The 21,166-nt window shown below is 50.0% G+C and overlaps 1 protein-coding gene across 1 annotated transcript in view; it reads right to left on the bottom strand.

Annotated features, from left to right (window-relative positions):
* TG (thyroglobulin) overlaps positions 1-21,166 on the bottom strand; it is a 231,284-nt gene that overhangs the window by 187,529 nt on the left and 22,589 nt on the right. Inside the window, exons 12-20 of the mRNA XM_053558250.1 lie at positions 18,744-18,881; positions 18,268-18,345; positions 17,642-17,754; positions 14,611-14,713; positions 13,477-13,677; positions 8,881-9,093; positions 7,515-7,669; positions 5,382-5,538; positions 3,774-3,998 (exon numbers count right to left, since the gene is read on the bottom strand). Coding sequence (XP_053414225.1) covers positions 3,774-3,998; positions 5,382-5,538; positions 7,515-7,669; positions 8,881-9,093; positions 13,477-13,677; positions 14,611-14,713; positions 17,642-17,754; positions 18,268-18,345; positions 18,744-18,881 — 1,383 coding nt within the window. The remainder of the gene's footprint in view (positions 1-3,773; positions 3,999-5,381; positions 5,539-7,514; positions 7,670-8,880; positions 9,094-13,476; positions 13,678-14,610; positions 14,714-17,641; positions 17,755-18,267; positions 18,346-18,743; positions 18,882-21,166) is intronic.

Here is a 21,166-nt window from a genome sequence, read left to right as displayed (position 1 = left end):
ACTTATAATGAAGGAGTAAAAGTTTATGTTACCCAGAATAGAAAATTTAGACAATTTCTCCGGGATCCTCCTTAGTAAACTAATTACTATGAAGACAGCTGCAGGCAATTTCTAGGGGAAGCCATGCCACTGGGCTTAAGGCAAGAGAATCAACAAAACTGACCCCATCAGAGCTGCAAACAATGCCTGTGTCCCAGGCAGCATCTGATTCCCGGGGCCCAGGTTGCTGTGCCTTCGTGAGTCATAGGGAATGGACCTTCCAACAAGCCCCCCGAATCACTGTCCAAAATGTCAGGACTCTCCTGAGAGGACACATACAGACCCAGGTTCATCACCACAGGGCAATGCTCTGCCTTACAACAGCTGTGTCCCAGATGTGCTTTGGAAGGAAAAGAGCCAAGAGGGATAGATGTGAGAATCGGAGGGTTTTAGAACCCCTGTTGATAAAGAGCTGTGCCAAGAAGGGAGCCGCGATGCAGAAGGCAGAACAGAGGGCCTGGGGGCAGAGGGAGCTGGATTTAGATCTCAGGGCTACCAATTTTAACAACAAAACCATTTGTCAAAAGTTCACTATGTGCCAGTGCTGTGCTTTGCCTCAGTTATTTCATGCTGTCCAAGCCACAGCCCCACAAAATAGATGTTATTATCCCTACTTTTCAGATCATGCCTGGTGAGGATGAGGGACTTTGCCAGGATCCCCCAATGAGAAAGTTGTGGAGCCAGGACTCTCGGGCCCAGGTCTGCCACTTCAAAGGGCAGTTTCCTGACACTGTGCAGCTCTCTGTGTCCTGGTCTCCTCATCTATGCCATGAAATTCATAACTCCTGGCTGTGCAGACACAGCAGGCCATCACCAGTGAGGGCTGGTAAGGCCTGATGTATCAGAAACTCATCTAGTGACAGATACTATAATTGATACCGAGAATGGCCAAGGCTTTCAGGACGATTTCTGTGACTTCTCTTCTGGACATTTCCTGCTGTCTGGGTGAGGGGTCGAGGCTCAGTGGTGGGACTGACAGGTCTCTGCAAGTCAGTAAAAGCCCATAGCAGTTGAAAATCAGAATGCAGATTCTACCTAGAGCCAGGACTGGCAAACTACAGCGGTAGCAACATGTCACTGTTTTAGTAAATAAAGTTTTATTGGAACAGCCACTTTTCTCTCCACAGAGGCTCAGTTGAATCATTGAGTCCAAGACTGTATGGTCTAAAAAACCTAAAGTATTTGCCTTCTGGATCTTTATAGAAGAAATGTGCCAACTCCTGCTTTAGAAAAAGCATGTCCAGGAGAGGTCTTCCCTTTAGTCCCTTCCCCAAGATCCCCTATCCCCTGGCTCCCATAAGGTACTCAGCAATCCCTGTACCTGATGCCAGATGTCAGGTCCCAGGCCTCAGTCCTTGGCACATGCAGGGTTCCCCTTCAGGAGAAGCCAAGCTAGGCTTCCCCTCCCATCTCCCAGATGACAGGAATTAATAATCAAGTTCCCTAGACAGAACTGTGGGAGCAGATTGCCACCCTCTGAAGGATGGGAGACAAGGAAGACCCCCCCCCCCGAGAAAGGACAGGATTTCCCTTATAGGCTCAGAGCTGGCCTAGGCACTCTGCCTGCCCTCGGCCTCCACCTGTAGTTTCTGCCTTCCCCTCTCAGCTCCAGAGGACACCCCAGGCCAGGAGTTTCAGATGCAGCTTCCACCCGCCCCCCGCCCATTATCCTTCCTGGGATGACTGGAGAGCAGGCTCCGACAGCCCACTCCCAACACATACATGTGTGCACACACACACAGACACACCACATGCCCATGTCTTCATGCATATACACATACATACACCAGGCACCCATATATTCATGCACACATATGCATATGCACACACCACATGCCCATACATGCACACACACCCCCACACACATCACATGCTCATATATTCATGCACACACACACATAGACATACCACACACCCATATATCCATACACGCCCATACATACAGGCATACACACATACACACAGATACACCCCTACCAGTTCAAAGTCCAAGGACACAGTGTCTTTCCCTCCCTGCCACCCTGTGTCACCCACTCTGGCAAGTGGCACCATCCACTCCGGTTCCCATGTCTTGTCCTATTGCTTTGGGCTGCTCTGGTGAGGGAGGAGGAAGGATCATGGGTTGTGGTCCCACAGGGCAGCTTCCCCACTGCTAGTCAGGTGAGCTGAGTCCCTGCCCCAAGTCAGCCCTGCTCTGCCCCATTCCTTAGGACCCTTGGCCTCTCCATCTGCTGCATGAGGAAATGACCAGCTACCAGGGGCTACTGTGAGAGTCTAATATTAGTGAAGGTACGTCATTGCAAACTGCAAAATCCTGGTAAATACCAGTGGGAAACTGCTGGGTTTCTGGGTTCTGGGTCAGGGCTTAGCAGCATCTCAAATCCAGTATGGAGTTTAGAACTTGGATGGATTTCAGAAAAGGAAAGGCCATGTAGCTTTTGTGTTGCAACCAATATAAATAATGGTGAAAAAAATAACAGAAACATCTTCTCTCTTCAGCTCAATAAAAATGACTTCCTGTCTCACTCCACATGGGAGGAAGATTCCTCATCATGAGATCCTTGAACCTTCAGCAGTGGATATTACAGTGGACCCGAAGATGCCCACATCCTGATTCCCAGAACCCATGAATATGGTAGGTCATTTGGCAAAGAGAAGTTAAGGTTTCAGATAGAACTGAGGTCCACAATCAGCTGACTGTAAAATAGGGGCAGTAGCCTTGATCCTGCAGCTGCATGTAATTGCCATGTCCTTAGGAGTGAAAGTGACTAAAAGGAAGCTTGGCCAGGGAAGAGGGTCAGAGAGCTGCCCCACTGCTGGCTTTCACAATGAAGGAAGGCAAGCACCCGTCCAGTAACTCGGGCAATCCTCAGAAAGTGAAAAAACCAAGGAAACAGAGTTCCTTGAGGGCCTCCAGGAGGAATACAGCCCTGCCCACACCTGGACTTGAGCCCATTAACACCTGTGTTGGAATTTAAACCCACAGCGGTTCTCAGCCTGTGGGTCGTGACCCCTTTGTAACTATGAAAATACATCCTGCATATTAGATGTTTACATTATGATTCATAACAGTAGCAAAATGACAGTTATGAAGTAGCAACGAAAATAATTTTATGGTTGGGGGGGTCACCACAACATGAGGAACTGTATTAAAGGGTTGCAGCCTTAGGAGGCATTAGCAAGGTTGAGAACCACTGTTATATAACTTTAAGATAAAAAATTTGTGTTGTTTTAAGGCACACAATCTGTAGTAATTTGTTATGGGGCCATAGGAGATGAACGCAGTTTCCATGAGAGGAATGTGCAGCTGTGTTCCAGTGGCCTCCAAAGCTGCCCAGGGGCAGAGGCAAAGGCACCCCACGTAAGCCTCCATCAGGGTCACTTGCCCTGAGTTGTAAGGTCCTGTGCTGATAAACGGCCATTTGGAGACTGTGCATATTGCCATAAGCAAAGAAATGTCTGCTCAGGGTAGAGGGTGGACATCGGCCTTCCGCGAAGACAGCACAGGCTTCAGGCTCCACACTCATCAAGAAGTGACAGGAACAGCAACTCAGGTCCCCACTTCTGCCTGCCACCTAATAAATGGTTCTATGTGCCCATGCGTTGTGAGTGATTGAAAATGTCTGTGGATTGAATAAATGAAAGATTCTCAACTCTCTCCAGAGCTCTGGAGGTCTCAACCCAAGCCTCACATGGCTCTATAACAGCAGTCCAGAGAGAGGGAGTGAACTTACCACACCCTAGTGGGTCTTGACTGTCCTCACTGGTGGTCAAGGCTCGGTGGAATCCTTCTGAGCACCCAAACCATGTCCTGGGAGAGGTGCCAAAGTGGTCCCCTTGGAGGAAGCGGATGGAGGTGTCTGCTGGGAAAATGTTGGAATCCAGATGCAGCTGGAACATGCCACTTTGGATCAGATCTGCAAAGTGCCCAAGGAGGTCCTTGCCCACTAAGGCCCTCTCTGTAAGACACAGGACAAGACAGAGGTCACCTTATCATTCTCTGAAAGAGCCAGGAAGAGTCAAGGGGGCAGAGCTGCCTGGAGACACAGGCATCTTTTGGTGTCTCATTTTACAGAGGGATAAACTGAGGCCTCACTGTGGGGATGGACTGGCTCAAGGTCACTCAGTGGTTAGAAGCATGAGTAGGACCCCAACCCAGGTCCCCTGGCCTGTCACTTCTGCAGCTCCAATACAACCTTCATGGGTTCAGGAGATCATGTCTTCGGTCACTAAGCTAAGGTGCACTGTCCAGACACTTGTCCCCTTCAGCCTTTGATGAGGCACTGAACATCTCTGAGCCTCAGGCTTTCCCTCTGAGAAATGGCCTGGTCATGCCTCTCTGGCAGTTGGTGAGGGGGGCTGCTCAAAGGAAAGGCAAGGACTCAAGGAGGCAGTTTGGCCTTCTGCCTCAGTGCTCAGCTAAACCGACAAGCCTCAGCTGTGGGACCACAGGCATTTGCTAGGAAGGAAGCAAAGGTTCACCCTGTTAGGAGCTGGGGCGGACCCCAGCACGCAGCAGACATTCCTGTCACACCAGCCAGGTGCCCCAAACCACAGTTGTCACTGCCTCTCCATTGAAGCCAGGAACAAGCATCTCACCTTGCAGCTCCAAACACACCCAAAGTATCCAGTCTCTCTGGACGAAGATGAAATGGGACCCCTAATTCCTAATTCTGAGGCAGGAGGGGTCATATTTTCACACAGCTCATTCCTCTGAGGACCAGAAATTAACAGAGATATAGTCTCCTTCCTGGAAACGTGTTCAGAAGTTCTTTCTCTCAGAAGAGAAGGAAAGCTCCAGAGAGTCCTGCCCCCCAGTTGCTTGGGCCCCGAGTGACAAAATGGAGAGGAGCTGCGTCCTGTTCTCCAGTCAGAAATACACGGAGCATTTGCTGACTTGCCAGAAAGCTCGGAGCCAGACACAGGGAGTGCTCACGTTGCCACCATGAAGGCCCGTCTGCACCTCAGATTTCTCTCCTCTCTTGGCTCATCCATCCCCTAACTGCCTAAAACTGTGTTTTAGACTGTGTAAGTGAATGGAAATGTTTTATAGGTGGAAGTGGGTGATATAAAGACTCCCTCACCCCACCGTTAGCCTCTTCATGCTTTCTGTACACAAAAGTCAAGAGAAATACTAGAAGCTGTTCACAAGAGCATACTTGGGCTTTTTGCTATGGATTTATTTAACTCTAGGAAACTATTGACCAGAACTCTATTGCTTTTTATCTATTTTAAAGTAATCAGTTGCCGCTGATTCTCACAGGGGGGCATCCTGGCACAGATGAGGAGAGGGAGACTCAGGCTGCCCAGCGTCTTCCAGTCAGTGCTGTAGGAAAACATACCAATGTCATGCAAATCAGGAAGAGAGGCTGCGGGGATATCCTCCAGCCGTGATTTCCATGTGACATTCACTCCTAATCGCTCCCCGGTCACACACTCCACCTGCACGGAGGAGTTGTCACAGACAGGAATGGAAACCAGGGTGCCAAAAGTCTTCACCTACATGGAGACAGACACTGTCAGCTCAAGAAAACAGGAGTCAGAACTTGGCCTATGCTACTTCCTTCGATCCTCATTAGCTCAGGTGCTGAGAGCATGGTACTTCCGCTTTCCCCACCTGAGGTAAAGAAGGTTCTGGAACATTAAATTCCCTGCCGTGGCTGCACAGCATACAGAGGCCCATGCAGAGGAACAGCAGAGCTCTGTGCATGGAGGCCAGCCTCTCCTAATTATGTTTCACAGGTGAAACAACTTCAGCCAACTCTGCAGGCACCTTCTCCACACACACATCCAGCAGGACATGGCTGAATCCTGGTAGCATCCTTCAGCCCCTCCATTTTGGCTACACGGCTGGGTCTCTCCTCCCAGCCTGAGTGCAGCTGAGTGGTGCCTGCTGGATGTCTGTGAATGGTGGACTGTGGGCTCATCAGGGCAGGGAGGAAAGATGGAGGGTTGTAAGGCTTATTAGCCTGAGGACAGTGCACACGTCCAGGGTAGAACACAAGCTCCAGCTTTCCCTCTTCACCTTGCCCTCTTACCAATGATGTCTTACTCTGTTTGGGCTAAATAATGAAATACCATGGACTAGGTGGCTTGTAAACAGTTCTGGAGGCCGGGAAGTCCTAGACCAAGGTGCTAACAATTTGGTCTGGTGCATCTCCCTTCACAGACGGCTGTCTTCTCGTGTTTGCGCACATGGTGGAGAGTACAGGGATCTCTGTGGCAGGACATGTTTTAATAAAGGCACTAATTTCATCATAAGGGCTCCACCCTCATGACCCAATCACCACTCAAAGGTCCCACTTCCTAGTACCACCACCTTGGGGGATAAGATTTCAACATATGAATTTTAGAGGGATATATTCAGACCATGGCAAAAATTAACATCACAAGAGAATCTATCTACGGCCCCAGGGGAAGTTAGTTTATCAAGAACTTGGCTATAATAGAGGGTAAACAGAAGAAGTTTCTGGAAGGAAAGTGAAGGTGCCTGTCCCCAACCCACAATGCAGAGTCAAAGTGGCCCTGGCCCTCAGCCTCAGCATGGGAGCTTTGACTATCTTCTTCCTGATGGGGACAGAGGCCTGAAAGCTGCCCTACGCAGACAATATGGGCACAGGGTGTCATTGTCCTAAGCCCCGGCCCCCAAGCACTTACTATCCCCTGCATCTGTGCTATATCCATGAGGAAGGTTAAGTGGATATAGGTGTCACATAGTTGTCATTTACTGAGCACCTGCTGTGTGCCAGACACTTAGTACTCTCAAAGGCAATGTGGCACAATCTTTGAACATGTTCTGGTGGTCAGGCCCTGTGGGAAGGGCCTTAAAAATATTAGCAGCTCGGGGCGGCGCCTGTGGCTCAGTCGGTAAGGTGCCAGCCCCATATACCGAGGGTGGTGGGTTCAAACCCGGCCCCGGCCAAACTGCAACCAAAAAATAGCTGGGCGTTGTGGTGGGCGCCTGTAGTCCCAGCTACTCGGGAGGCTGAGGCAAGAGAATCGCTTAAGCCCAGGAGTTGGAGGTTGCTGTGAGCTGTGTGACGCCACGGCACTCTACCGAGGGCCATAAAGTAAGACTCTGTCTCTACCAAAAAAAAAAAAAAATATATTAGCAGCTTTAATGTCAGGACCAAATTTAAGAGGCCGAGATTATCATTACTCCACACTAAAGATGGAGAATTTGCCTCAGAGAGGATAAGAGACTGCCTAAGATCCCACAGCCAATAGGTGGTGAAGCCGGGATCCAAATCCTTGCTAATACCAGAACCTTTGATCTTAACCTCTCGGCAGAGTGTAAGGAGTGTAAGCTTGGCTCTGTTACCTCACTTAACCCGGCCCTCCAAGGAAGGGGCTCGGACCCCCATGCCACAGATGACCGATGGGAGCCTCAGCAAGGTTGGTAAAGGCCTGGGATACTGATACAGTGGCCCTGAGCTCAGTCCACGCCTTCGCTGTGGAGAAGGCCAGGTGAGTACCTGGATCTGGCAGAAGCCACGGGCCATCAGCTCGTCCACTATGAAGACCTGGAATGCCTGCAGCAGGCCCGCGTAGTCAGTGCTGCACATCTTGCCTGGAGGGAGCTGAAGCTGGAAGTGCGCTTGTGTCTGGATGGTCTGCCACAGCTGGGGCCCTGCAGGCAAACCCCAGTGGTCAGCAGATGGAGGCCACAGCCCTCTACAATTCTTTTGTTTGGGTTTTTCCCCTGCAAAAATAACCCTTACCTATTTTAGCTTGAAGCACACAAGCACTGCCATTTTGTATTGTCATCTTCAGAGTCTAGATATTTCCTTCCATGACGGCTTGCCTCTGAAATTACTTAGCACCTTACACCAAGCTCAGTTCTGCCCCTGCCTCTGTCCAGAGTTCTTTACATTTTGGGGTCCTGGACATTCTCCTGGGAAAATGTTCCAAACTATCTTGTGTATAGACAGAGCCCTATTAAATGGTCTTTCAGGTTAAGAGTAGACACCATGGACTGTGAGAATGGTTGTTCACTGCACAACCTGCACAGCCATACACAGCACTCTACATTCATCTTGAGGAGATCAACACACCTCTCTCGCCCGAAGTCCCTGCTCTAGATTCAGTCGTGACCATTCTGGTCTTGATTTCAGCTTAAGTCACGCTGGATGGAGACCCTCCATATCCCAGAGTGTTCTACAACAAATACTGTCTTGTCACCCTGCCAGCCACCCTGAGCCTGTGGCAGTCAGTCCCAGGGTCTGGGTGTCTCTCCCAGATGCCCCACCCTTGCACTGGCTGGACCAAGTGCTAGATCCCAGCTGTCTGCCCTGACCTGTCTGGCTGTGAGTAAACACAGCCAGGCTTTGCCAAGGCAGATGCAGTCTGAGGCTGGTGCTGCCACACAGCCGTGTCCACATGCTTATGTGTGTGTCAGGTGGGTGCAGCATGTAGGCAGGAGACAGGAGCTCTGTGAAGAGCCCTGGGAAAGGGCTGGTATTTACATAGAGCCCAGGCCTCGGTCATGAGAACTGCTGGACACCTGCAGCAAGCCCAGGGCCTCTCCAAGCATTAGCCCTGGATATCCCTGTGGTCTGGGCGAGAGGCTCATGGGGCAGGAGCACCCACTTTCCAAATATTGGTCTTTAATCCAAGACACCCTGGGAGAGCTGGAGTGGTGGCAGTTCTCCCAAGGAGCAGATGCCTAACTCCAGGGCTCTGTGAAGCACATCTGCCCCTTCCGAAGAACATACTCCGCAGTGCCCTCTCTCCTCTCTGGGTGCCACCTGGCTTACCGTCACAGTGCTGCATTTGGGCTGGGAATGAAGCAGTCACTTGTCCACACCCTGGCCTCAGCCCTAGCCCTGAGAGGACACTCACTCTGGCATGCTCGTAGCTGGGGAGGCGGTGACTCCCAGCGTCCACTCTCCAGGCTGCACACTAGCAGTTCTTGTGGGAAAATGCTCCGGTAGCCTTGGTGGCACAGCAGCTGGCACTGCTGGACAGCAGCCCCTGCTGGACCCAAGACACTCTCACACAGGATTGATCCTCCAACCAACTCTGAGGCATCAAATGGCAGCGGGCATCGTGGACCTAGAAGGAAGTAGAGCCGGGTGGGCATGTGTCGGTTACAGGAGGACCAGTGTGCCGTCTGTGGCTGTCCCCTTCCCAGCTGCACAGGCCCTCCTCTCCCCATCGCCAATGCACCATGCTCTTAGGCTCTGCCCTGCCCTCTGCTTGGACAAGATCATCCTCTCCGTTGGAACAGGCCCCTGAGCACAGATGCCTCTCATAGCTCCGTCTCCAGATCAGACTCTCAAGCTTCTTCTCATCTCTGAATCCAAATAATTATTCCCCCATCTCTCCACTGCAAAGCCAACCGTCCAAGTCTGACCTCAGCAGCTGCTGCCCAGGCTCACTCCTCAGTGCCCCAACCCAGGACAGCACCTCCAGCCATGCAGCCACCCAGGCCAGCCGCTGGGGGACCCTCACACCACATAACGGTCTCCTCACACCCACTGCCACTCCCTCAGTCAGGTGCCCCTCATCTTCTGTCTGAATGGCTAGCAAGGCCTCTTGCTGGGCTCCTGCATCTGGCCTCATCCCCTGCCTTTCTGTTCCCACATCTGCCCCCGTTGCTGCTGCTGGCAGAGAAACTGAGACTGAAGCTGGACTGAGGCTCTCAGTGCCCCAGCACACCTGCTGACCTGCTTCCTCTCTGCATGCTCAGCTGCCAGCCTCCCAGGGCCTCCAGGAACATCCAGCTTCCCCTAAATCTATCACTATGCCCTTCCCTCTGCCTGTTCATCTGTCTGGAAGATTCCTTTTCAACTGTCAAAAATCAGCTCAACACATCCAGTTGTCTAACACCTTCTGTGGTTCTCCCATGCAGGCTTCAGTCTCTTTCCTCTGGACTCCCAGCCACCTGGTGTGGACCTCTGCTTTATTCATTGTTCAGAACTCTAATCACTTGCAGGGTCAAGTCTGCAGGGAGCAAGAGGGGCCTCCCCTGTGTTCACTCAGGCCAGGGAACAACGCTGACCCACATGCAGCTTGATGAGTGTGAGTTAAATAAATGGGTGAATGAGTAAGTTAATGAGAAAACATATTTAGTGTGACAATTTCACATTTGATTAGAGATTTAGTTAATTATCAGACTCTTGGGCACAGCCTTGCAACCAGTATATGTCTGGATTTTATTATCTACAATATCTATGTGAGATAAGGGTATTCAGGGGCCTCAAAGATGAAGAATGACCTATTTTGATCTCCAGGGCTGAATCTGGGCTTCTTAATAATGAGAACAATGGCCCCTGGTCAACATTTTGCACTGTGATTTGAGTTGTCTCTTACCAAGAGCAGAGGGTGTGTGGCTCTGGAGCTAGCCTGCCGGGCTATGAGTCCTGGCTCTGTCATTTACTATTAGAGTTGAGTGGCCCCAGGCAAATTAACCAACTTCTCTGTGACTCAATGCCCTCACTCATAAAATGATGACGATAGCAATAATGCCTACCTCCTAGCAGGAGTATTTATTGAAAAACTTCTTATGTGACAGTAAGTGCCAGATGCACTGTTAAGAGTTTTAATTAATATCAACTCACAACTCTTTTCTTTCTTTCTTTTATTCTTTTATGAGACATGGTCTTGCTTTGTTACCTAGGCTGGAGTACAGTGACACCATCATAGCTGTCAAACTCTGGACTCAAATGATCCTCCTGCCCAGTCTCCCAAAGTGCTGAAATTATGAACTGCTACCAATTCTTTTAATGCTCTCCACGCCCGTGGGGTAGGGGTCCCATTACCCCTATTTACAGACTCCAGAGGTACACAGAGGGTCATGATCCATGCTCAGAAAGCCAGCAAGCAGCAAAGCCAGGATTTGACCCCTCACTCCCTGTCCCCGCCAGAATGCTAGATGCAGGTGCCTACATGAGTAAAGAGCAGGTGTCATTGAGTGGATGTGTGAGCAGGCCCCCGATCTCAGTAAGTAAGCTTTCCCCTCGTGCCCCATAGGAAGGGTCTGCACCTGCGGCCTCTCTGGCTTCTCTCCCTCTGTGGCCTTAGGCAAGAGGCCAGTGAGTCCTCTGACTGGGTAGCGGGGGCAGGGGCTTTCCTCCCAGGGTCACCAGCATCACCCAGGATGTTGCCACTTCTCTTGCTGATGCCCCTGCCCTTTCCAGCAGATCTGCTTTGCTTTCCAAAGACCTTCTTCCCCAATTTCCCTGAAATGCTGTGATTCCCTGGCTATGATATGAACCATCTGGCCCCAATGACAGGGGAATGGAGGCTGAGGAGAAAGGAAGAAACAGAAGCTAAAACTAACTGAATACTCACAGTGGGCCCAGCCCTGGGAAGGACTGCCAGGCCCAGCAAGAACCATGGATCTCCCTAGACTTCAGCCCAATCCCACAGGCCAGTGGGGCCCAAGGGGGCAGTCAAGCACCTGCCCAGCCATCACCCCCACAGCGAAGCCTGGATAAATGTTGCTCTATAGCACTGATTTTCAACCCATGTGCCGTAACACTCTGGTGTACCACGAGAGGATCTTAGGTATGCTGCAAAACATTTTAAATGTCATTAATTACATTACATTATTACATTAATGTAATTACATTACATTACATTATTACATTAATGTAATTACATCACATTACATTATTTTTGAAAGACATTCAAAGCACAGTAAGCATATTCCTTTTTCTTCTCTTTTTTCTTTTTTGATTGTTATTTAAGTGTTCTGTGGAAGTTTAACTATAGATTCAATGGTGCTGTGAGCTAAAAACAGGTTGTAAACACTGCTCTACAGCCTTGAAAACAGCACAGGAAGTTAAAGGAAGTTATAAGGAGAGGAAGGAGAAGCTATTCTGGGTTTACTTATCTCTCCTCCTTCTTTATTCAACAAGGCAGTTTGAATCACCTCCCGGTGCTGCCTTCCGTCTTCTCCTAAAGCCCTCACAGCTGCACAACACTGGGTTTCAGGAGCAGGCCCTGGGTTAAACCCTGGCTGTTCGCCTTGATAGCTGGGTGCCCTGGGACATGTTTATAATCCTCTCTGAGCCTCAATTTTGCCACCTATAAAATGGGGAGATAAGCAAGCTCTATTACCTGCATTGTTAGCAGGCAAAAATGGGATACATGAGATAAAAAGCAAATTTTAGCAGGGAGCTTTTACCTGCATTGTTAGTAGGCAAAAATGGGATACTTGAAGTTAGAAGTTAAAGCAAATGTTAGCACTTGTGAGCTATAATCATGGACTCCTGTAGGGCAAGGCCATGTAGAGTCTTCCCATGCCCCAAAGGAGCTGTGCTCCAGACCCGTTCCTGGAGGAGGCTACATTAGTTTCCTGGCCTCAGTGCACACCACTCCCAGATGACTCGCAGGTGGAATCCTTCTCATTCCTGACTTGAGGCAGAGCCATCCCTGTCTCAGAAGCATGGGGCAGGCAGCTCCGTTCATAAACAGCTTCAAGCACTGACTGTGTGCCGTTCCTGGTGGCAGGTGCTGAGGTCAGAAAGATGACGGTGAAGTCGGGCCCTATCCAGAGGCAGCAACACAGAACTGTGAACACAAGGCATGTGGCGGGAGCTGCGGGCACACCACAGGTTCAGGGCCAGAGTGAGAATGGAAAACGCAGGAGGACAGCTGACAAAAACAGCATAGCGGCTCTCTCTCCAGCCTGCCCCTGAAGGTCTCCCCTACACCTATTTACATTTTTCTGCAGTCCCAAAATGTTGCTTAGAGATTGGAGAAATTTAAAAACATAATGAAGCAATAAAAAAATCAAAATAAAGGCAGTTGTTGTAAAATCAAAATTATTCAGCACAGTATGGCTTAACCCCAATTTATAATAAACATTTTGTAATGTCTTCATTTCCTGTCCTGAAATGAAATTCAGTCTATCCTACCTGCTCAGATAAATTTTAAATTGACTGTAATGTCCCATGACTTGAATATATTGGAGAAATAAAAGGTAAATAATTCATAATTAAATAATACATTTCAATTTTTAATAACATAGTTTAATATATATTCATATGATGCATATTTCAATATTTTATGTCCATATACATTTTTAAACTAGAAATAAAAATAAACAAGTCGACACGGATTCCTGAAGCACCCCAGCGGGGATATAACCATCACCTTGAAATGCCACCATCAGGGGACTTCGCCCCATTAGGGGACACAGAGAACAAGGCCCAGAGGCCCCCAGAAGGCCAGTGCCTGAGCCCCCTGAGGTGGCAGCTCTGGAGAGTCCCTGGCCTGAGTTTCTTTCTGATTTCAGACCCTGGCCTGAGCACTTTCAGGAAGTAGATGTAAGTTTCGATACCATAAGCACCAACCGCAACTGGATCCTTCCCTGGCTTCCTTTCTCCTCTGCCACCCACATTGTCCTACTTCCTTGGAACCCCACACAGTCTGGGTAGAGGAGGAGATGTGCTGGCCCCACGGTCACTCCAGGGATGCACAACTTACTATCACAGGCAGGCTGGCTCCCAGCCACGCGGGTCCCGGACACCTCCTCTCCGCTGCCCGTGACACACCAGCAGCTGCTCTGGTCAGGGTCGCATTGCACTGGGGAAAAGCTCCCATCCTGTGCGTCACAGTCTGGGACGAAGCCAAGGCCAACTGTCCTGGAGACGACTCCACTCTTGAGCACATCACAGAGGCCCGGGCCTTAACATAGAAACAAGCTAGCTCTACCACCCATCTCCAGAGCCCAAGTATCCTCCCCGCCATCCCCAGCCAACCTGCCTATAGGGTCTTCAGGGGTCTGGGGAAGCCTCCCCACTGGGAGGCTGAGCTGCAGCCAGGTGAAGACAGTATATGCCCAGCTCTGAGTGTTCCCCCCTTCACTGCCACTGTCAGGGAGTGTAGAGTCTTAAAAAGTGAACAGGTGTCATTCAGGGAGGTAAGGGTGGACACAGTGCAGTATAGGAGCCACGGGTGGCACAGAAGCACGGGTCTCAGCTATGGAAGAGACAGTTCAGTGGAGGCTTCCTGGAGGGGCCGACGCGTAATCTGAGCAGGGATTAGGCAAGGTGAGCGTGTGTCGGGGACAGGTGGAAGGATTGCAGGTGGCAGTGTATGAAGATCCCAGGGGGAGAGACAGAATCTTCCTCCTTCAAATGTATGACCAGAATGTATTAGCGCCAGGTGGTGCAGTATGAGCGACGGAGAAGCAGGCTGCCACTAGGGATGTGGGGGTGGCCAAGCCAGGGAGCTTGTGTGGGCCCTGAGGATGATAGGAATGCCCACAGATTTCAGGCAAGGTGGGCATCAGCATATTCCACCTCACTGTGGGAGGTAGGTTACAAGGCCAGGCTGCAAGCGAAGGGCCAGGAGGGCCTGTGCACCTTGGAGCAACCTAGCTGGTCAACCCACAATGCACTGGTACCCTTTAAACAGTCACAAAGCTCAGCCTGCTCCCTGAACATGTGGCCCTCCCTGGACCCTGCTGAGCTGGGGATTCTTGCCCCTATTTCACAGAAGGGGATGCCAAGGCACAGTGAGGTCAGGGCCTGGGCCTTCACAGCTGTGGAAGTGGAACCTGATGTCAGCTCTTATCACTCTGTACCCAGTGATCTCCAGGGTGAGGGGGTCACTCACACTGGGCACTGCTGTTTGAGCCAGGAGGCATCCGTTCTCCCGATGTGGGATCCACACACCAGATCCCAGCCTCCGATGCCTGCAGCCTGGAGTGCTCTCCTGTCTGAGACAAAGCCAAGGTCACATCAGGCACTGCAGGTGAGAGGCTTTTGCAACCAACCTGCTGGTGGGTAGCTATCAGTCCTTTCCAAAACAGCTGGTGACAACTTTTCTAAATGGAGGGTGGTGGGGGTGGGAGGCACTCTCCTGTCCCCCATTCCCTACATGCATTATTTAAATTGATGATTATAACTACCCCAGGAAGCAAGGATCACATTCTTCTGCTCTAGGGTGGGGGAAACTGAGGCCCACTCAGTGAAGAAAGTAGAGGAACAGCACCCACAGCTGGTGAGGGCTCAGGCCCAGCAGCCCTAAAAGCCCAGCCACTTTCCTGAACCAACTCCACCAATTACAGAAGTTATTTCCACCAACTCCACCAATTATAGAAGTTATTTCCACAAATAGCCCTAAAAAAAGTCCCTGAGGATCTGTAGCAGGGGAAAAAGAACACAGCACGGCAGCTACCCAAGCCCTACATCTGGGCAGAACTCAGAAGATGGAACCCGACCTGTGACAGTCACTGCCCCCCCAACCTGACTTGGGCCACTTCAACTCTCTGGGCCTCAGTTTCCCCATCTAAAAAACAAGGAGGAGGGTCTAGATCCTTCTCGTGGGTGTTCCTTCTTGGCTGTCCCATGGAGGTGGAAGAAGTCCTCCCTCCCAAGTCACGGCCCCACTGGACACAGGCAGCAACCGCTATACCCAGCAGCCACGGCTGTGATTCCTTCAGGGTTTGTTTGCTGCTTGTTTATTTCATAACCTGCAGGGCCTTGTGTGCAGACAAGCAACAACAGTGACCTAGACATCTGATCAACATGTACAGAGAATGTAACTAGGAGGCTCCCCCGTGACAATCATGTCCTGCCCTGGTGTGATACCTAGTCCACACAGCACCCTGGAGGTAGGGACTTCACTGTCCCAGAGAGGCCCAGCTACACTACAGAGGAGAGGCTCAAACCTAAACAAAAATTTGAGAAAATTCTATGGAATATTCTTTTTTTATTATTATTAAATCATAGCTGTGTACATTAATGCGATCATGGGGCCCCATACACTGGTTTTATAGACCATTTGACACATTTTCATCACACTGGTTAACATGGCCTTCCTGGCATTTTCTTAGTTATTGTGTTAAGACATTTACATTCTACATTTACTAAGTTTCACATATACCCTTGTAAGATGCACCACAGGTGTAATCCCCCCAATCGCCCTCCCTCCCCTCCCTTTCCCCCTTCCCCCTATTCTTGGGTTATAACTGGGTTATAGGTTTCATGTGAAAGCCATAAATTAGTTTCATAGTAGGGCTGAGTACATTGGATACTTTTTCTTCCATTCTTGAGATACTTTACTAAGAAGAATATGTTCCAGCTCCATCCATGTAAATATGAAAGAGGTAAAGTCTCCATCTTTCTTTAAGGCTGCATAATATTCCATGGTGTACATATACCACAATTTATAAATCCATTCGTGGATTGATGGGCACTTGGGCTTTTTCCATGACTTAGCAATTATGAATTGGGCCATTCAATCCTATAATTCCTCTACTAGGCATATACCAAGAAGACCAAAAATCACATCATAACAAAGATATTTGTACCAGAAATTGAGAATATTCTAACTATCGACTTTTTCTGGAGGGCTGAGCCAAAGACGTGTTCACATAGTCTTGGCAGTGGGGTCTGGGCTGCTGTTTACTGGTGCCAGGGCAGCAGCTGGGCAGAGACCCACCCATCAGAGTGTCTTCAAGTTCTGCTCAAGAATAATATTTTCCACCCTCAGAAGTTGTGGCTCCTCCATCTCCTCCCTCAGCAAGGAGAGAGACTCCTCCATCTCCCAAGTCACAGCCCCCCTGGACACAGGCAGCAACCGCTATATCCAGCAGTGCCCAGAAAAATGGGAAAGAATTATATCCCTGGCTGGGGCAGTGGCTCCTACCTGTAATACTAGCACTTTGGGAGGCCCAGGTGGATGGATAGCTTGAGCTTAGGAGTTCGAGACCAACCTGAGCAAGAGCGAGATCTTGCCTCTACTAAAAACAGAAAAACTAGCTAGGCATCATGGAGGGCACCTGTAGTCCCAGCTACTCTGGATGCTGAGGCAAGAGGATCACTTGAACCCAGGAGTTTGAGGTTGCTGTGAGCTGTGGTGCAAAAAAAAAAAAGAATCGTATCCCAGTAGCAGGTGTTTGCCAGCCACAATGAAAGACTAATTTCTCTACAAAACTAATCCATAATTGGGATCCAGGTTCATAGCACCAAACAATAACAATAAGGAAACTTTTGCTCGCACTTCATGTTTTCAGGAACTTCTAGCTGACTGGTTTTATCTGATTTCTATGAAGTCCCTGAAAGCTAAGCAGAGCAGGTCTCATGCTGTTCCCATAGTCACTACTTTAGGGAAAGGAAATTGAGGCCCAGAGACTTCCATTACTCGACAAGTAAGTGGTTAAGATTCTGGCCACAAATCCCTTCTTTGGGAGCTTTTCCATTAGTACTTACTGAATTATGAAATGCTATAATCATCCAGGGTGCTGGGCAGAGAGATAGGATGATTCCCTCCAGTGATGCTGAGAACCTGGGGTGCAGTGAGCAAAGAGCCTTGGCCCAGATGCCCTCAGCAAAAGCATAGGAGCAACTATACATGTTTTGATTATTTTTCAAAGAGTTTTCATGAAAGATAATTCCTCAGGCTCTCAAAAACAATTCTAGCCTTTAGGACAAAATGTAGCCTGATTTTAGTGATTAAAGAAAACAAACTAAAGCACAGAGAGGGTAAGTAATTTGCCCAAGGTCCCAGAGCTAGTCTCCCAGGCTGATCACAAATGCCCAGGCTGAACTCCATGTAAGTTCTTAACTAAACCAAATGTTTCAGAAACTAGAAAAATCTTCGACCAGTTGGAAGCACATTTTGGTTCCCTCAAGGCCCTTACCTCCAGGCAAGCTGGGATGAACAGGTCTTTTGGAGTTGGGTTTCCTTGGGATCCAGCCTGTTTCCAACCAGAAAGAAGTCCATTGGCTCGAGACTTCTCACAGGTTGTGGGGCCTGTGGGAGAGAGAGGGATGCTGTTAACAGACTAAACACGGGAGACAAAGGAAGGTGGGGAGCCCAGGCGGACCCGAATTTCAGAACCATGCGCCTGGTCGAAAGGTGGGGCCCTTCGCAGACAGCTGGAATGTTAGAGGAGAAGCAGATGTAAGATCAAGGACAAAGACCCATGTGGGACACGTCAGTTTTGTGATGCTCAGTGGGCTGTGGATTACACACTGCTGAATCTCAGGGGGAGGTTGCAACTGCCCAGGGACATGTGGACAGGGTGGAGAACTCAACATTTCCTTCCAGCCATTTATTTCCACCCTCAAAACTGGGAGCAGTGGTCAGAAGGGCCAAGGTGAGTAGGAGCCTCCAGACCAGAGACAGGGAAATACCTGGCTGCACGCAGATGGCCTGAAGGGCTGGGCCAGTGGGCCTCCAACAGCTAAGTGACCCCAGCTGGCTCAGCCGGCCTAGAGCACTCACCCCAGGAGCTAGATAAAGGGTTTCACAGGCTTCACTTACACTGAGGGGTCTGTGGGGATCGGGCAGTCAGCGAGGCGGGGATGAACTCTCCTTTCCTGTCCACGCACCAGCAGTGCCCTAAAAAGAGCCAGGGGCTGAAGTTGAGGAAACACACTGGGGATTTGCCCCCCAGGGACACGTAAACCACTTTGCTTCCTTGCATTCATAGCAGTGCAAGTAAGGCAGCCTGTCTGTCCCTGTGACCCAGACCTTCTGCCTGACATCACCCATAATCACAAGTCTTAGCACCCCAATGCCTCTAGCAACCATCACCTTGGCCTTCATATTGGTAGAAGGTCCCTGCTCCTGTGACACAGGCAAGAAAACTAGAGGCGGAGAAGCTAAGGGATTTGTCAGCAGCTGCCAAATAGGGGTCTGAGACAGTCCAGCTCACTTGCCTCCCATTAGGGGGCTCTTTCTCTAAATAGAAAGGAGGCAATGTCATTTGGCCTCCAAACATGCCCACCACCCCTTACCAGTCCCAGCGTGGCACTGCACAGGCTCCCAGCTTCCAAATGCATCGCACTGCGGCATGTAGGGGCCAGACCATGGAAGGGTGGGTGCTTCCACCCAGTCGTCCAGGGAAAAGCGGCGTCTCCGATAGAAGGTTAAGGCTGGAGTCAGGGATGGAGAGAAGCAGAATGTGACCGCCTGCCCGATGCGGGCTCCATCACTGAGAACAACCAATTATGTCCCTGTTTCAGCAAAAGGACATTGTCTTATTTATTTGACAGACAATTCAACCCAAAATACTACACATGCAGCTTGACCAGTGTGTCGGCATTCTACAGATTGTCCTTTACAAATAACCTTGAGGCTTAAGATGGAAAGACTCTTTGTAGATGTCTACAGTAACTTCCATAGATAACTGATGAGGTCAGCAGTGTGTCTTCAAGCTCCCCTAGGGGATCATAGCAACACAGCTAAGATTTGCAAGCATTTGTTATGTGTAGGCATTGTGTAAGTAGGTACTTTAATTAATTTCATCCTCATACTCTATGAGGAAGGTAATATATCTCATTTGATAGATGAGAAAACTGAGGCTTGGATGAATTAAGCAACTTAACTACTGTCTCACCCTAGAATATGGAGAAACTGGATTTGGAACACAAAACCTCACTCTAAGTCAACTGCCCTTTTAGAAGGGCTTTGTTACCCACAAAATCACATCTGATGTTCATAGCAGCTCCATGAAGTCAGAACTTCTACCCCCGGTGAGAAAACAGAGGCTCCATGAGGGAAGTTGAATGATGAACAGGTGGTTGCCCCCCTAGAGAAACTGTACCCCATCACCAGCTCTCCCATTAGGCTTTTTTTGCATGGCTTTGTCCCCCACCAACATACTAGATTATGCACGTATTGTTGTGTTTGGGTCTATCTCTTCAATGTAGCATGTAAGCCCTTTGGTGCAGAGCTCTGCACATCTAGCAGTGCCTGGCTCATACTGGGCACTCAGGAAATAGAGTGAGGGAAAGAGAATGAATGAATGTTTGAGAGGAAGCAAAGAGAGGATGGGCAGCAGTCAGGACACACAGCACTTGGTCTAGGTCTCGCCAGGTTTCAGTCTGGTTTTTACCCCCACCTTCCTCCTTGGAGGCCATGAATGTCTCCCAGGCCCTCTCTCTAATGCGACCTCCTGCCCCCTCCACTCCTGCAGGTGCTCAGTGGGCTTTTATTTCTCCCAGGGACCCTAGAAGAGAATGGCCCCCTCTGGTGCGATCCAGTCAGCCTTTCCCTGGTTCATGTCAGGGCGGTTCTCCCCAGGTCACCACCCTTCAGACATGGGCTTCATGGCTCCAAGAAAGAGAGGTTAATGTATAAGGATGCCACCAAGAGGCAATCAGAATCCATCTGGGGACACTAGTGCCCACCTTTGGGATGGCCTGGGGTAGTGGAGAGGGCTTGAATTCTGGCACGGCACCCCTTAGCTATGTGATTATGCGTGAATTTCCCAACCTCTCTGAGCCCGAATTGCCTCATCTGTGAAATGGCCTGATACTCACCTAACAGGGCAGGAGTGATAGATAACCTCCATCAGAAGAGCTGATACACACAAAGCACCACGCTCAAGCCAGGCACAGGCCTGCCCCAGCCACAGCCCCACACCCTCCTCCACCTGCATTTAGCTCTAGGCTGCCGTGTTCTATTGACCAGAGACTGACTGTGACCCTCAGTCTCTTCTTGTCCTGGGCCCTCAATCCCCAGACTCGCAGGGAAAAGACCAGCTCTCTGAGGACCCTTCCTCTTTTCTCCACAGCCTCAGACATGCAAATTCAGACTATGTGGTGAGTTGGAGAGAAACTTTCTCGGCTCGACTGCTGAAGAAAATGCTACCATGCCATTCAGTGACAAGTCTCTACAGCACCCACAGTGCTCGTTCCTCTTCCTCCACATTTCCTTCCCTGCCCAAAGTGGTCACCACAGAAGGGGCACCAGTCCCACTGTCTCTTTGTTCATATCAAATCCTGTCCCTGCACAAAGTTTCAAACAATGGGTTTTTTGTCAAAAGCAGAAGTCCCCAAGTCTCAGAGGAATAGAGAATAGAGGCGCGTGGGGGTACAGTGAGTGTAGCGGATGGAAGAAAAAGGGAGGGAAGGAAGCAACAGGATGGCTGCCGCCATTCCCTGAGTCCCTCGCTGGGGACAGTGCTGTGCCAGGCACCAGGGATATAGAGATGAATACAACGTAGTGCCTGTCCTTCCACAGAGATGTCTGGTGAGGCAGAGAGGCAGGACACAGAGACGGCCATTGAGAGATTCTCTTGGAGGGTGAAGAGAACCAAGACAGCTGAGCCCCAGTCCCAGGCCAGAGCAGACGGCCCAGCACCGGGAAGGTGGGGGCGCTACAGGAGTGGGCTCTCTGTGACTTGGGACGGATGTTGCCAGGGAGGACTGCTTTG

The sequence above is a fragment of the Nycticebus coucang genome, chromosome 13 (genome assembly GCF_027406575.1).
Source record: "Nycticebus coucang isolate mNycCou1 chromosome 13, mNycCou1.pri, whole genome shotgun sequence".
NCBI lineage: Eukaryota > Metazoa > Chordata > Mammalia > Primates > Lorisidae > Nycticebus > Nycticebus coucang.
Note: the sequence above shows the minus strand (reverse complement) of the source record. Positions and strands in the feature narration are given on the sequence as shown.